The sequence below is a fragment of the Asparagus officinalis genome, chromosome 4, assembly GCF_001876935.1.
Source record: "Asparagus officinalis chromosome 4, Aspof.V1, whole genome shotgun sequence".
In the NCBI taxonomy this organism is placed as follows: Eukaryota; Viridiplantae; Streptophyta; class Magnoliopsida; order Asparagales; family Asparagaceae; genus Asparagus; species Asparagus officinalis.
In genome coordinates this window covers 48,938,162-48,954,354 of record NC_033797.1, presented here as the reverse complement: position 1 = coordinate 48,954,354, position 16,193 = coordinate 48,938,162, and the positions used below count along the sequence as shown (strand labels likewise).

The following is a 16,193-nucleotide window of genomic DNA, read 5'->3' as shown; positions in this document are numbered from 1 at the left end:
TCACCCCTTCAATTTAGACCATTCCCTTATCCTTTTTATTTTTCTTCTTCTAAAATTTAGAAATCCTAAATTTCCATAAACTTATCTAAATATTCACAAATTAAATCAGAGCAGTCCAAAGCTGAGCCAATTTCAGGTATGTTTAAACTTTTCCTCTATTAGTCTATTTGAAAGATTTAATTCTCAATTTCTCATGAATGTGAATAGTAATTAAAATAATGATTAAAAAAGTTTTTGATTAAAGATTGATTAGAATAATTATTACATAGATACTTGATAGGAACTGGTACAATAAAATTCAATTTCTTGACGATTGACGACTTGACGTTGCTGTTTTGCAAACATTTCCATTACACAAATTATGCAAATATGTTTCGTTGGTGTAATGGTGTTAGTTAGATACTTGTCTTTTAAATTTGACATTTTATGTAATTAATAGTTAGATACTTGTCTTTTAAATTTGACATTTTATGTAATTAATAGTTAGATACTTGTCTTTTAAATTTGACATTTTAAATTGGTTTCTTTTGATTTTTTTCCTTTACTTTTTTATTGATAAATGACAACCCTTATTTGAAATCCTGGATCCGCCCCTGCAACCAAACACAACACGACGGATCACAATAAGAAAGGTAACAACTTCCTCTTCCTCAAAACTCAAGTGCAGGGCCGGCAACTTGAAGTATGAACTTTCTATGACCTCAACCATGTTAGAAGTTATTTGTCCTTGAAGTTACATGATTCTAAATGGGACAATTAGTGGACTTGACATGTTATTTTTGGAATTGAAAATATACAGTAGAAAGTAATAAAAATTACAACTGAAATGATGATATAAAAAAAAATAAGAGGACCAACTTCTCAGTCTACTCCCTTCACTTTTCGGTTCTTTTCTTAAATTTTTTTAGAAAATGAAAGGAGCTGGGGGAAAAGACTTATGTGACACTCATCATGTTTCATTCCTTTCCTATTCAAGTACCAAACAAGGAGGAGGAAAAAGGAAAAAAAGAAAAGAAAGTCATTTTACAGTTTTCGGTTCACTCTTCTAATTGGCTAGCATGGGCAAGCACCAAAGTTAAATAAATTGAGCGCGTGCCAGAAAAACTAAGATAACAAGTTCTAGGAAAATATCAACGCAAAGGAAGAGGAGATCATAAGTAAACAAATCAATCTTTATTTTGAAGGATGTCGCCAGAGTTCAGACACCCCATATTCGGGATATTTACCAAACAATTTACACCGAGATACAAACACTCTATTAGTTCTCTAACGTTGACTAGCAGGGCTTGGGCTCAGGATCGAACATGCAACTTTTTCGACAGATGTAAATTCAATGAAGAATTGAGAGGTGCCAAAAGAAAAATCACTCAAAACATCTTAACGACCTCGCCAACTGTGGAAACAGAAATAAGAAGACCATTGAGTTTTAGTGGATCAAGAATTGACTATCAAGAGTTTGCAATAGCAAAACATTACAATGGACAAATTTGCATCCAATCACATGAATTCTAGTAGAGGACACGCAGGTAGATAAACCAAAATTTCCTACATACAAGAACAGAAACAGCCTAGCAAAGAGCCGCTAGATTGGAGTACCGAACATGCACCGATTTCTTGACTTTTATTGCGAGAATAAATTGCCTCCACAGCATCGTCTCGCTTCACACATTCACATCGAGAAATATGAAAAGGGGTGAGAATAAAAGAACTGTTTCAAAAATTCAGAATGGAGTACGATACAGTCCCTACCACACCTAGTTCAGACATAAGGTAATATCAAGAAAAACAAAAGCAGATACATATGGAACAAATAATTACATCGTCATGCAAATAAAGTTAGCTATCTAGAGGTAGTCATAACTTCAAATTTCCTCCTTCTGCCTTCATGATCAATGCAGTATTATACACAGGCTAAATCCCACACTATCCTCATCCAGGATTTACATCGAAGAGATAATTGCAGGAAACACATGAAACCATGTATTGGTAAAAACCAAGTGTACAACCCAGCATTAATGTTACGTTGGTACCCACGATCTCTGCCATGTGATAGTATATCAATTTAGTATCGGATTAGCCCCCACAAATTACCATCAAGTAAGTTCAGAACGCACCTTCTCCAATTTCTGATGGAATATCGTGTATACTTCTTCTCGAAGGCCTTCCAATTCTCTAGCATAATCTTTATGTTCTTCCAGTGTCCTTAACTTCTCTAATTGCTCCTTCATTCTATTCAACACCCTATCCAGGCCACAAAAAGCCTTGAAATCTGAGGCATCTGTATAGCTAAGCTGGAGCAGACTTCTAATTGCCAATAGCGCCTGCATGAAAAGATGGCAAAGATACAATGTTTCATACATCAAGAAGACCGCTTTTAAATGACAATAATAGCTCCCTGATTGTTTGTTTGTAATCAATTCTTTTCACCAAGCTTTCTTAAGTATCGAACGGACCTCAAATTAAGAGCTCAGATCAATGTCATGGTGAAGAAAAATTGCGAAAACTGTGGAGTCCCAATTATTAACCATGCAAGAAACATGTTACAGAATAAGGTACAATCAAACTGAGTTCTTAGACAACACAAAAGTTTGGACAAACTACCAGAAGAACCCTCTGCCTTCGAAGTACAGTTATATAAATGAAGTTAGCATACATTAGCATGTTAGCTGCCAGAGGCCTCTATTTGAACACTAATGCTACAAAACCAAGAGTTTCCTACCGTGCATAAAACTATAGGTTTATGCTGTGGATGCACAAAAAACCTAGAACAGGCAACTTATCCTTCAAAATTTCCCTCAACCTTGGAATTCAGTAAAACATCTAAGATGATGGTAATTTCATCATTTCTTCCCAGTTGTTGGTCAAAGAATATTTCAAATTCTAATGCAACATTATTTCCATAGGTACAATTTACTTATACTCTCCACTTCATAATCAAATTGCTGATATTTCGTATAATCATGGAAAATTCACAGAAAAATCATAAACATAAACAAGATTTTTAACATGGTAATAATGATCGCGCCATCACGGGGTATACAACTCTAAGTTATGTGATGACATACAATCTACTAATGTTTTCCCATATCTTAACTGACCAGCTTGTAGATTACAAGCAATATTAATAATGAAAGAACAGAAAATCAAGTTAAATCATATTTAACAGTTTATCATGACTTTGTTGCAGCCTTTTCTCATAGAACTCTACAAAAGCAAGTGGAAAGTACCTTTTCCTGAAGATCGAGATCAGCAGAGGACAACAAATCAACAACAGATTTCAAGAAGATATGATTGCTAAGAAAAGACTGTTTCATATTCTCTGCATTGTGCAGCTGATGATCTGCTAAATCTGCGACTAGAAGAGCAGCCTTCTTCTGGAGCCTCACATCAAGGCTAGAGTTCCTCATTATGTCCTGCAGAGGTGATTGGTACTTATAACTAACACAAACAAGGATGACAATGCATATTGTTCCAAAGAGTTTAAAATCTACCTGTAACATTAAGTTTCCCTTTGATATACAGAACAATTCTTGACCATGCTCATTATTTCTAATTAAAGCTGAAATGGCATACAACGCTTTTATGGCTTCTTCTGTAGAACTGGATCCTACCATCTTGATTAAGATCTGTAGCACCCCATACTCAAGGATCTGAGACAAGGTCACAGAAAATAATGTAATTAGGAGATGGATGAGGCATAAACGGCCATGCAAAGAAGAACAAAGATCCAAAGTCGAGAAATATTAGAAATATAAAATATAAAATCAGAATAATCACATAGCAAGCCAAATATTCATCAATTGCACCCCAGAAAAGTTAAAAATCAATATGCAGAAACATTAAAAAAAGAGCTTGTACAATATATCCTTCTAAAGTAATGCACTGTTTTTCAGCATTTATTATGTCACAATATTTGTGAATTTCATATCTACAGTGAAATCATTGACATGGCTATACCAATGCTTCACAAAGGAAGTTTTAGTACAGGGTAAGGTAGTGTGTATAGTTTGACATTTACTACCTATAAGCGCAAGATGAGAATAGAATAAAGATTTTATTTTGTTCGTCTTATTAGTTAGTTCAAATTCGAATTAACTGAACTTGTTGAGTGTCTAGCTTGCAGATTTGAGTTTCTGACAAAAAAAATTGTACTTAAAGTTATGAAAATTGTTGATTGAAAACTAATGAATTGTTTTATTCAGGTAGTGATTCCTTGTCTTTTCTCAAGCTGTAACTTTTTTTTCCCGAAAGCATGATACCTTTCTCCATCATATAGTTCTGTTAAGGCTATGACAGTCTAATTTTCTTTTCTTTTAGAAATTTGCTGATTTATCTCGTATCCTAATTAATCTCTTATTATTTTAAGTACGGATAATTAGAAGATTCAGAACAACTAGGTCAGTCCTTACAAAATATTTTGTATGCTAAAGCTACTAAATCTTTCTATCGATGAAAAAGTAGCACGCTCACAAGTACCAGTCAACTAGACTAGTTGTGCACCCTGATGGTGTATGAATATGCTTTGAGTAAGTGCACATCAACTTCTCCAGCATGCTATATCTCACTTGCATGTTCAAGCTATCATCTGATGGTAATACTCTAGTTATGTATTGTGTGCACTCATAGGATGTTGGTTGCACAGTTTACTTGATTGTGAATATCAGTAGTTGCTTTTACTTTTTGATGGATGGGTTGGTTTGCCCTCAAACACTCAATTTAAAAGAAAACTAACTCACTGGTTACTACAAGGCACAAGCTATCCCTTGATAGGGTTACTATAGAGGGAACTGCATAGTTGTATATAAAGAAAATGACGAATTCATGACTAACTGTTAAGTTGACATCATCTGTAAGCGAGTGAATGCTAATTCCAAGTGGTTAGCTGCAAACAAATAACCTAACAATAAAGAAAGTGAGGAAGGTAAAAGGCAAATCTCTAAGTTTCTGGTAATCCCATTTCATAAAAACTAGGAGCAAATAGACAAATTCTCTGGTTTCAGGATGAAGTCCAGTGGAAATGGACAATAGATGACCCTACAGAATCAAATAAACCACTAAAACTCAATGCAAATCAAAAGGTTGATCACATCATCTTCTCAAATACCCAGAGAGTTGTCATCATATGTACCAAGTAAAACATTTGATAATAAATTATGCATGCAGTATGGAGTATAACATGCTGAAGGGGTGCATGCAGCATGTCTTTGAGTAAACAGCTAACTGCAACATATTAACTGCAAACAATAGAACACAAGAAATGCAAAAGGAAGAAAATGTGTAATTTTGCATGATTTAAGCAAGACTTCAGCAAAAAGTAAACAGTTACCTGTGCAAATGTAAACCACATTACTAATCACTTAATCAGAAAGAAATAACTCCATATCATAGTGCTGAGAAAATGTTAGTAGCTGAGAAAATATTAGCTACCTGATTTTGCACAAGGGCATTATTCTGACTGGCTTTGCCAAGAATCCATGCAGATGTTTTCCGTATCTCTGGCTCAGCATTATGAAGTTCTCGAATGACAGCAACGAGGCCTCCAAGTTTATCAAGATCTGGTAATTTTATGGTAAAGAACCAATTAGCAAAGAATGATTCAAGAAGGAAAATATCAAGCCTGTGTCAAAACTACCACAAGCTTCATAATATGACTTTTATGTACATTACTGCATTGCTTCTCAACCTACCATGTCGAAAAGCTATTTTTGTAGTTTACAAGAAAAGCTAGAAAATTCCATTATATCTATTTGGATGTTAACAATCCATCAAGATGAATGGCTTAACCAAACTCTGAGCCCTCGATGACCACATGCTGCTGAAAGCTTTCAGAAGAAAATGTTAAAGCGACCAAGAGATTGCCGAAGGATTAAAAAAAAAGTTACTAGCAAGACTTTATTCAAAGTAATGATGCAGCAGCAAAAGGAATTGTCAGTGTAGGAAATTATAACTAATTTCAGGGTCCTTTCAAAGTCTGTCAATGACTGAATCAGAATGATCAATTACATTAGCCAGATTGAAAGAGAAAAGAAAGAGGACCCCAAGGTAGGAAATTATAACTAATTTCACGGTCCTTTCAAAGTCTGTCAATGACTGAGTCAGAATGAGCAATTACATTAGCCATATTGAAAGAGAAACGAAAGAGGACCCCAAGGTAGGAGGCTTAAGACAACATACAGTTCTTTAATTTTGGATTTAAAACATACAAAGCTTTGAAAGATCTTTTCTCTTTCGAGGGAAATTAGAAGATCATAACTTGAAAAAACAAGTCTCTTACAGCCTAAAAACATATAGTTTGGGGGCATGATAAGAGGCAATTTTATATAGGTTACATGTATGTGTCAATCAAGGAGCTTTACAAGATAGTTCCACAGCCAGGGAAGCTGCAACAGCCCAGAGTGCAATTATCCTTTTATTGTCTTTAATACACGTTTCTGGAACGAGGTACCACAACCTATATAAGTAGAATGCAAGAATATCAAATGAGAGAAAATCAATTTTCTAAAGTCAACCATTTATTCCCTAACCTCCTGTTAAAGTGTTAATACTTGATATCCATTCTTGGTATCATCGTTCTAATTTCTGCCTACTGTAAACCTAGACAGCCAACTTTTGATGCAAACTAGTTCTCAAGTTTCCATCTCTAGCTGTTATCCCACACCTAAATCATTAGCATATAGCAAACTTCTACATATCCTGAGAAACTAATCCATATGCAGAGAAACTAATCCATTTAATATTCTAAAGAAATCAAATTGAAAAACCAATTCAATTTTGTTCTAAATCATTAAGCTTTCTGAATAGAAAGCATGTGATAGCAACAAAGGTTCAGTTACTTGAACTCCATGGAATAAAGAACACAAATTGTTCTGGACAAATCAAATCAGTTGAGAAAGCAGCTAGATCAATAAGATACTAGAAAATCTTACACCAAATGTCTGGATGTTGCTTCTTTGAAGCAAGCATGGGTAGCAAATCAAGATGCCAATTGCTCATTAATTAATAGTGTTTAGGAAATATAATAAAATAGATGTAACTACCTAAGAAACATATTTTAAAAGCTAAATACTTTCCCATACATATTCCTTTTACACAAGAAAATTGATGTCAAGAAGGGACACTTTGTGAGATGAGAAGAATCTTGAAGTTACCATTTGCATTATCAATAGGCTCAACAAGAATCAGAAGCTCATCTAGTGCACGCTGCCGATCTTCCACAGAAGATGAAGAATTATTCAAATCAGATATAGCTATTTTCATCAACTCGGCATCTGATGGCGTTTTTAATCTTTCCATCAACTCCTGCATTTGTATTAAATAAATAATTTCTTAAAGCATAAGTGACTGAAAAAAATTATTAGAAGTACAATAATGAAAATATCATTCAATTGTAATATGATTAAGAACATCACACAAACAGATAACAGAGACCACCTGCACATACACTGAGAAAACCCAACAATTTATTAAGAACTGAGAAGTTCCCTAAACTAGTTGAGTCCACATAATGTGAAGAAGAATTTCAGGAACTATTTGTACAACACAAAACTCTTCCTATGAGAGAGTGAGTTTCTACTACTAAGTCTCAAGATGTAACATATAACTCTTCATGTGAAGAAACAGAAATGATTATTTGTAATATTAATCACAGCTTTATTCAACTAGATTTACCTTATTAAATCCCCTCTTGGTCAGTGCCAATATATCATTCAGTATATACATGCTCAAGAAACGCAAATACATGTAACTTTTCATCTTAAGCATACTACACCGTTACTAGGAAGGTTCCTAAAATTGAAGATCCAATACGAACATGGAGAAAATGACCATGAAATTTTGAAAAAAAAAACATAGAATAAACATCACTTTCAGAATACTACTTGCCAACTTAAATGTGTAACTCATACAGCCATCATTTTTACTCTTTAACTTTAAAGAAATGCACATTCCTTAACTGGAAAAATATGATGAGCTCACACAACTAGCACAATGTTTAACTTGTGTTTTTTTCGGAATAAAAAGAAAAGAAGCTAAGTACAATATTTCAGTTTTTCATCATGGGTTTCCTAATGGAGAGGTTGCACTCTTGATGCAATGTATCCTACCGTCCAAAAATGGTTCATTTCAATAAACATTTATATAAAATGGAATATTCATCTCCTCAACTTACTAGTTGAGGCTAGAATTATAGAACTTTTTGGATTGAAGAGTTGGATTGATTAATGCTAGCTATAGTCAATGGTGAGATGGTGAAACCTTAGACATGTAGATATTCTAAAAGATTAAAAAATGAAAGGAAACAGAAATAAGTACACAATAACTTTCCAAATTTATTATTCTTTATGAAGAAAAAAGTGAGGGTACTAAAAGTTTGAAGAAATGTGGACACCTTTTTTCATCAATTATGAATTGAGGAAAAGTTTGGTAATCTTGATACTTTTGTGGCCAATTCTTCGATCAAAGTCCACAATAATATCTCCCCAGCACACCCCCAAAACCTGCCACCACCACGCCTCCCCCCCCCCCAACACCGCCCACCCCCCAAAGGAAAAAAAACCCAAAATCCACTCTGTGCAACAGTACTTCTCTAACGGAGAAATATGATTTTATAAATCAATGTTATATATGAGAATCTTTGCAATGAAGTCCAAGATATTATAATATTACTTAGACATGTTCTATGAAATATTGACACCTTATCTCTCCAAAAAATTTATAATTAATTTATTTTTTATTAAAGATGATAATTATATTTCAAACGTTATATCTTTATAATAAATCTAATAATAGTCTACAAAAAGATAAAACACTATCCAATTTGGTCTAGATCAATGTAGGTTGTGTATGGGTCCAACATTTTAACTTGAAACTCCGAAGGAACAACACATTGATGTAATAAGTAATTAAGTATAGGTCCAGAATCATAAAAATTCCAAAGACCCAAAATATTTGTTAAATAGTTCAGAAATACGCTCTTTACTTTTCAAGAATATCAAATCCACGCACAAAGAAATTGGATGCCAATCCACTAATTGAACATGTCAACTATGAACATGAGGTGCAAATAGGTCAAATTTGGATGAGTACTACTTTATTAGGTATTAGTCTAAAATCTATCTCTATTACTAAACCGCTACAACAGCCAAATGTCAAGCAAGTAGCCTTTATGTATTTTAATTTCTATTTAGCCTTTATATCTCGGAAGATTTGGAATAAATTTGAAACTAGCACCGTTTCATCGTCCTAATAAAACTCTTGGATCTCTATGCGACCAAATTTAATCTCTTACAATTTTCCTCCTTAATTCTTACCCAATCAACTCCCCCTCTCAACTCATCTTCATCGTCATCTCTGTTGTTCTCTTAGACCATTACAAATGACTCTTGTCACTTGAACCTCAATAGCTCATTATCCCAATGGTTGGACGAAACTCACCTTCACAGACCCCTATTATCGGTCCATCATCGGCACCACTTGAAAACCCCCAAAAGGTTAGAACTCTCCGAAAACCTCCTCCCTGACCAAATCTCCCTACTCCACCAACTGCACAATTCAAATCCTATTTCTTTTGCCTCCAAACCATTATAATCCCATACTTCAACCTCACTTTGCCCCCTGCATTACCTCCCACCCTTAGACTCCATGTCCTCCACCACAACACCGCCAGTACGCCCGACTATTGAATGCCTAAAAGGCCTACTTTGTTCCGGCAATTTTGACAATGGCCTCCACATCCTTCCTGTCCTGCTCCCCCTCCTGCAGAGACCTATTAAAACGCTACACCTTTTCCTTAAGGAACTTTCTATAACTCATAAAAGAAAATAGCTATGCATTTTCATGTATCTAAGGTAATCTATAAAGCATGATACAGATGGATATTAAATTTTAGTAGTTGAATAAACCAAATCCAATAACTTTTAGTCCCAAAACAAATATATCTTTCATTCAATTTAATTGTCAAACTATTAATAGAAAGTTAGAAACATATTTTAATTAGTTAAAAGCATTACATTCTCTGTCCGCATTGATCTAATATTAAAACGAATAAAAAAATTCTTTTTCCTAACTTTTCTTAGAATGTAGTCTCCATATACCAAGGTTGATATTCCATACGCTTTTTATTTGTTTTTTTATGAGATTGTAAGTATGAAGCTCTTAATTTGATTTATGTTTGACTATAGCTTTTTTTTTGTCTTTGTGAAGAGTATGAAGTTGACATGTATGAATTGGATATTTATTTATTTATTTTGTTATTTCAAAAAATTTAGGAAAAAATGGTTAGATGTGTTGAGTTGAAGTGAAATGCCCTTGGCTCATTCTATGTTGTTTTATTTATTAGATTTATAAGTAATGTTGTATTTTAAGTTATTTTCTACGACTGACCATTACTCACTTTTGGCTTCTTTTTTGTTTTTTTTTTCATTCTTATAGCTTTTACTATGAATGAAGAGAGTAAGTATTGTTTGAAGCATATTTATAGGTAATTTTATTTTGGAGAAAAATTAATTTGTTTTTTGTGTGTTGATTTTTAATAGTATGTTTGAAGTATGCTCTTCTCTATTTTTAATTTAATTTTCCTATTTTTCTCTTTTGTTTTCTAGGAGCTGAATTCAGCTGTAGATAAAGTAAGTATGCAATCTCTCTTTTTTTTACCTTGAGTAAGTAGAGTTCTTTTTTCCCTCAGATTTTAAGGTAAATTTTATTGTTTTGAATTGAAATTTTAGGGGATAATGCATCTTTTTTTTGAGCTGCTCCAATTGAAGAAAGCTTCGAATGAAAATTATTTAAATTATTTTGCTTTCTTTAGGTAAGATTTTTTCATTGAGTAGGTTATTTACACAAAATTTAGGACACTCGGTACATATAAGCTTCATAATCCTTTAAAATCGGACATTCGGATTTGAATGAAGTTTGTTATCGGTTTCTTTTGGATTTAAAATGGATTATTTTGGTTGATTTTCACAAAAAACATGTGATTTTGTCAAAGTAATGTCAGTAGTTTAGGAAATTTTAGTTAAAATATATCAAATTTCATCAACATCAGTTCTGATGACCAAATTTTAGATCTTTCATCATTATCAATTGTAACAACTAAATTTCAGCATTTCATTGTCACTTTGGTATACAAGACTAAATTTAGATTTGAAAGTTTATTTTAACATATGTTAAACAACTTCGTTGAAAATTTTGAAGTTCCAGATCGATGCATTTGATTTAAAATCTTATTTTATCGAAATTAAAGTACGTTATTCATATGTTCATAAGTACTTGATATAACTAATTCTCATTTTGGGCTATTTTTTAATGTGAAATGTTATGGTTACCATTCATTTTGATATATTGCTTGTCATGTTCTTGAGAATAACTCTTATTTTGACAAAACACCACCTGGACAAAGCACCTAAAAATATAAAATTTGTGAAATTGATTTTTAGTTATGTATGGTTCGCTTGTAATTCTATGTTACACAACTTGGTTGCATATTTTGAGGTTCTAAGTCAATGATATTTGATTTGAAATTTTATTTTAACATTCTCTCAAACAATTATTTAAAAAAAATAAGATTTGATTTCGAAAAAAATTGTTAGCTTGAGTTTCTTTGAATATACTTATGCATATCTAAATCGATGTGAAAAGCTTCGTTTCTCTTCATTTAGATCCATTCACCATCATCATCTTCTTCATTTTGAGAAGCGCTCAAACTTTGACAAAACAACTAAAAGCAAAAGTTTTTTAAAATTGGCTTTAGTTTTATGAGTGTAATAATTATATGTTATATTGTTCAAACTTTAAATAATATTTTTAATACAAATTCGTGCATCGACAGGTCTGAAACTAGTTATATTAGAAACTCCATAGGACCAACATCTGGATCAAATGAATCTTGGTCCGAAATAAATTGACAGCCCTATAATTTATGTTAAATTTTAGTTTATAAATATATGTTCACAAGTCAAGACTATCAAAACAAATCCAACAAAAGTGGACCCTAAACTCAAAAAGATTCAGGTTTAATTTATAATACCTTTCAAAATATATCAAATTAAAAAAACCCAACTTGACGGCTTGATTTCGTGAACATATAGGCAAAATTTCAAACAAATATTTCAAATAAAAGTCCTAAAATTGTTCATCACCCAAATAATTTTCATAGCAATGGATTATTTATCACGTGTCTAATCCATGTATCCTACACTAAGAAGTTAATATTTAATGCACTAATAGTAGTTTGACAATGACTTGGTTGATAGGCGCATTTATAGCTATTAATCCAAGTTGTCAATGAAGAATGATTATTATCAAAACTACTGATTTGTATTATTTGGAATAGTATGTTATATTAGTTGTAGCATCTCTTTCTCTTCACTTAAAAATCAATGTCTTACATTTAACTTTATTCAATTAATACTATGCTTAGGAGGCTAGGATAAAAAGTCTATTTTTCATGTTTTCTATATCCAAAGTTTCTTAATTATAGAAACCCAGGGCATCAATCCTATCAACCTTCCCGCTCTATCTCAAGCCTTATGTGTCTACACTAGTCCTCATACTCCCCTCCCAACACCTTCCTTCTCTTGTAGCCACGCAAGATGAACTATACGTGGAAAACTCAAATTACCATAAGATAAATACAAATGAAACTAGGTTCTTACCTTTATTTCCAATTGGCGTTTTTTCAGTTCATTTGTTGATAGTCTTTGAACGTCGTTAGCTTTTTCCTTCAACTTCTCAGGATCAGAATGACCTAATGAGATAGAAATTTCATTGACTAATGAAGAAACAATATGTAAACGAGCTTCTCATATACTGTTCTACAAGACACAAAAAGATTCAGTTCTAAATAAATAGCCACACAACATGATGTTAGTATAAAAGGTATTTAAACATTGATATTGAATTTTTATCATTACAATGCATATATACAAGAAAAGACATGAAAAACTTTGTTTGGGTATTAATATCTACAACATGCAAATGTTTTTGGTTTGAATATGTTTATTATCCTTTTAGATAAGAGAGAGCATGTGTGTACCTCAATAAAAACAAATAGTAGCGGGCTACAAAAGTCAGTAAAGTGAAACATAACTATAAACAAAATATAGTTAGATGGAATATAGCTAGCGAGATGTAACATGTTGACACCAGATTACTTACATTCATAATGGAGAAGAAAATTGCAAGAAAAGGCGCTTCTAGTTTACCAATGAGATAAGCAAATGGATAGTGTCACCATGGAAAATTTTCACTTATTTATGTGTAATAATGGTGGATAAGACATCATATTAATATACAATAATAATGGTGGATAAGAGATCATATTAACATACAACTCCTTCATGGTCCACAATAGAAAGGCATGTTTCTTTAAAGCCTCAAAAGAAACAGGGTTCATAAGATGGGAGATCATAAGTTGCATGTAGGAGGCAAATTTTTATGGGATTAGTACTGCTATAGAGAAATATTAAGATAGTGTTCACGCTCCACCACATGTAAATCCGAATGTCTTTCTGAATCTGTATGTTTGAAGGAAGCTGTAAACTGACATAAGATAACGTGATACACTTCACCTTGCTAATTGAGTTTTTTTTTTTTTTTTTGGAGATCTTAATTCTCAAATCACCAGTTAACTTCCTTGCTTTCCTATAAAATGAATATGATCAATGTGATTTTTCCAAGTAGAAAACACCCTAGTGCGGTCTTGCGATTCCAAAGCAAAGTAATCTATGCATTATGTTCATAAAGGAAAGAAGTAACCCTTTTGCACCATAAATAAGAACCAATCCAAATATCTTCAAATCCAAGAGAAGACAAACCCGGATCAATAGTGTCACAAAAATGCATAAACTATGAGAAGTTGAGAACCCAACTAACATCTCCCAATGGGAATAAGTCTCCAATGAACCATAAGATCATCCATGACATAACTGTAACCGTAATGAAAGTAAGGTCTTTTACAGATCCATGCTGGAGGAGGAATGGATAAAAATGTCCCCACTATGAGAGTATGAATGGCAAAGTGACACCTAAACCAGGTACACTCTAATCAGTCGTCAAATATTTTTTTACAGCACTTCGTTCTTCAATTAAACTTCAGACAGAGAGGTTTAGATTGGACCAGTCCCCAGTCTCCCTAACCTAGCAGCCCCTCTAGTAGAATATGCTCTGGGGACGCAACCCATTTTTTTGTCAGTCCATAACATCCTAACTTCCCACAACCACGGGTCCATAGCCACACTCATTTTAGGTAGGTCATTTCCCCTACGTCAAATTTAGAAAGGAAAACTATCACTTAAATACTTTCTTCTACTTTGCGCAAGCATCACAAACAGCAAAACAAAAGCAACTATAATTCTAAGTTGAACCTACCCCAATTATATTCTAAATAGAATTATGACGGGAATTAACAGAATATTCAACAAATATTAAGGGCTAAAGCTCTAAAATTAGCTTGTGGGTATCACATGTCAAGATTTGGAGAAAAATTCTCACGTTTGCGTAACAGAAGGTGTTAAAGTGCAAAATTTTAGAAACTTTAGGGAATGCAGCTGAGGGTACATAAGTGCAAAATAGGTGAAACTATAAGGTTTCCAAGTGCTAATTAGCCATCTAGAAAATAGATTATTTCTCAAACCCTTCATGTCGTCCTTGACTAGAACTTTATATAGATTATAGATTAATACAATTTCATACATTGAGACTATTCGTGGATTAATAATTTTAAATATGGTGTTCTCTTTTATATCATGCTAAAAGAAAAGTATACACTAATTGCGCCCTACTTGAAATTCTCCACTGTCCTACATATAAAGAGGAGAAATGAACATTCTAAAGCGAGCACAATAGCTCAATTAGGCTTAATAATCACAAAGAAGGCGCAATAACATGAAAGAAGATCGCCAGTTACAAAGATTTGACAAAACGTTACTGAACCAAAGCAAAAAGAGGATAGGGAACCAAAGTTACCTATCGCCCACTGAAGCATGCTATCGAGGGACGAGAAGCCGCCGGCGAGCTCATCGGAGTCTCTATCGACGGCCGAGGGATCCTCCGCTTCCAATGCCGCCACGAGATCGCTCTCGTCTTTGCCGGTGGCCCAAAAGATCCCACCCAGCGAACTCACGTTCGCTTTCTCTCCGCCGCCGCGGCGGCCAGCGCGGCGCCGGAAGAGAAGAGAAGCGAGGCTAGGGCTATTGTTATTAGGAAGAGGCGGTGAGCGGATTTGGCCATCGAAGAAGAGAGCGGAGTTTTCTGCCCTTTTTCGCGTTGAGAAAAAGAGAGGCAAGCGCCCAGAAGAATCCTGAGGGAGTCGACAAAACATCGGGGGTTATTATGTATATTAGTCACGATCGGGCTCTATAACGCGGACGCGAAATTGACGTGGAAAACCAATGAGACAAAGGCACGTGTAAATAATTGTCGTTACGATGTGCGTGGGATGTTCGCAGTTTGGGGTTATATGTTTAGGCTAAATTGCATGTAAATGCCTTGAGTTTCGCTAATCTTGCACTTAAGTAATCTTTATTTTAAAATTGAGCTAAAAAAGTGCTGCAAAAATTTTCAATGTTGCAAATGAATGCCCATGTAGTTAAAAGATTTCCAGACAGCGTTAACTTTCTCTACGTATCTAAGAATATCACGTAACAGAGAATACTAAAGTGATAGTTTTAGAAATTTTAGGGTATTTAAGTGAGTTCATTTACAAATTAACATTGAGTAAATAAGAAGGCACTAACGTGCACTATTGCATAAACACGAGGGCACCAACAACTTTGGGGCATTAATTTGTAACACTTAAATACTTTAGGACATTTAAGTGTACGGTCTTAAAATAGAAATCACTTCACTCACGTACAAGGTTAATAAAACTCTAGGGTATTTAAGTATAATTTAGCCTATGTTTTAGTGTTTTACAATAAAATAACCAAGCTTTTTAGTAATATTATAATGTTTTAATTTGTAATTGTTATAAATCTTAATACATAATGATTTAACTTTACAATTTGTGTTATGATGTACTATTAAGATGACTCGTTCAATGTTATGTTTGTTAATTTGCCCACGAGTTCGCCTACATTGTGCTCTGTAGAACACGATAGGGAAATTTATACCAAATATTGAGATACCAATAATGTTAGAATTGGGGGTGGAAACAAACCTCCGCCGGCGACGAGGAGCTCCGACGAGCTCCGACGAGT

At 33.7% G+C, this 16,193-nt stretch overlaps 1 protein-coding gene across 1 annotated transcript; it reads right to left on the bottom strand.

The window, feature by feature from the left end:
• LOC109838656 (hsp70 nucleotide exchange factor FES1) lies at positions 1,691–15,316 on the bottom strand. The gene is made up of 8 exons (XM_020407081.1): positions 14,962–15,316; positions 12,651–12,742; positions 7,149–7,299; positions 5,428–5,555; positions 3,492–3,650; positions 3,228–3,413; positions 2,115–2,321; positions 1,691–2,039 (listed from the first exon to the last, which is right to left on the bottom strand). The coding sequence occupies exons 1-8, from the start codon at positions 15,314–15,316 to the stop codon at positions 2,019–2,021; spliced, it is 1,299 nt and encodes a 432-aa protein (XP_020262670.1). The 3' UTR covers positions 1,691–2,018.

Bases quoted from the DNA above. Each gene is read 5' to 3' on its own strand.
- LOC109838656 (XM_020407081.1), bottom strand. From the start codon at position 15,316: ATGTTTTGTCGACTCCCTCAGGATTCTTCTGGGCGCTTGCCTCTCTTT. The intron at 12,743-14,961 runs GTAACTTTGGTT...CTATCTCATTAG, and splicing joins CATGCTTCAGTGGGCGATAG to GTCATTCTGATCCTGAGAAG. The intron at 3,414-3,491 runs GTAGATTTTAAA...TCACCTCTGCAG, and splicing joins AGGGAAACTTAATGTTACAG to GACATAATGAGGAACTCTAG.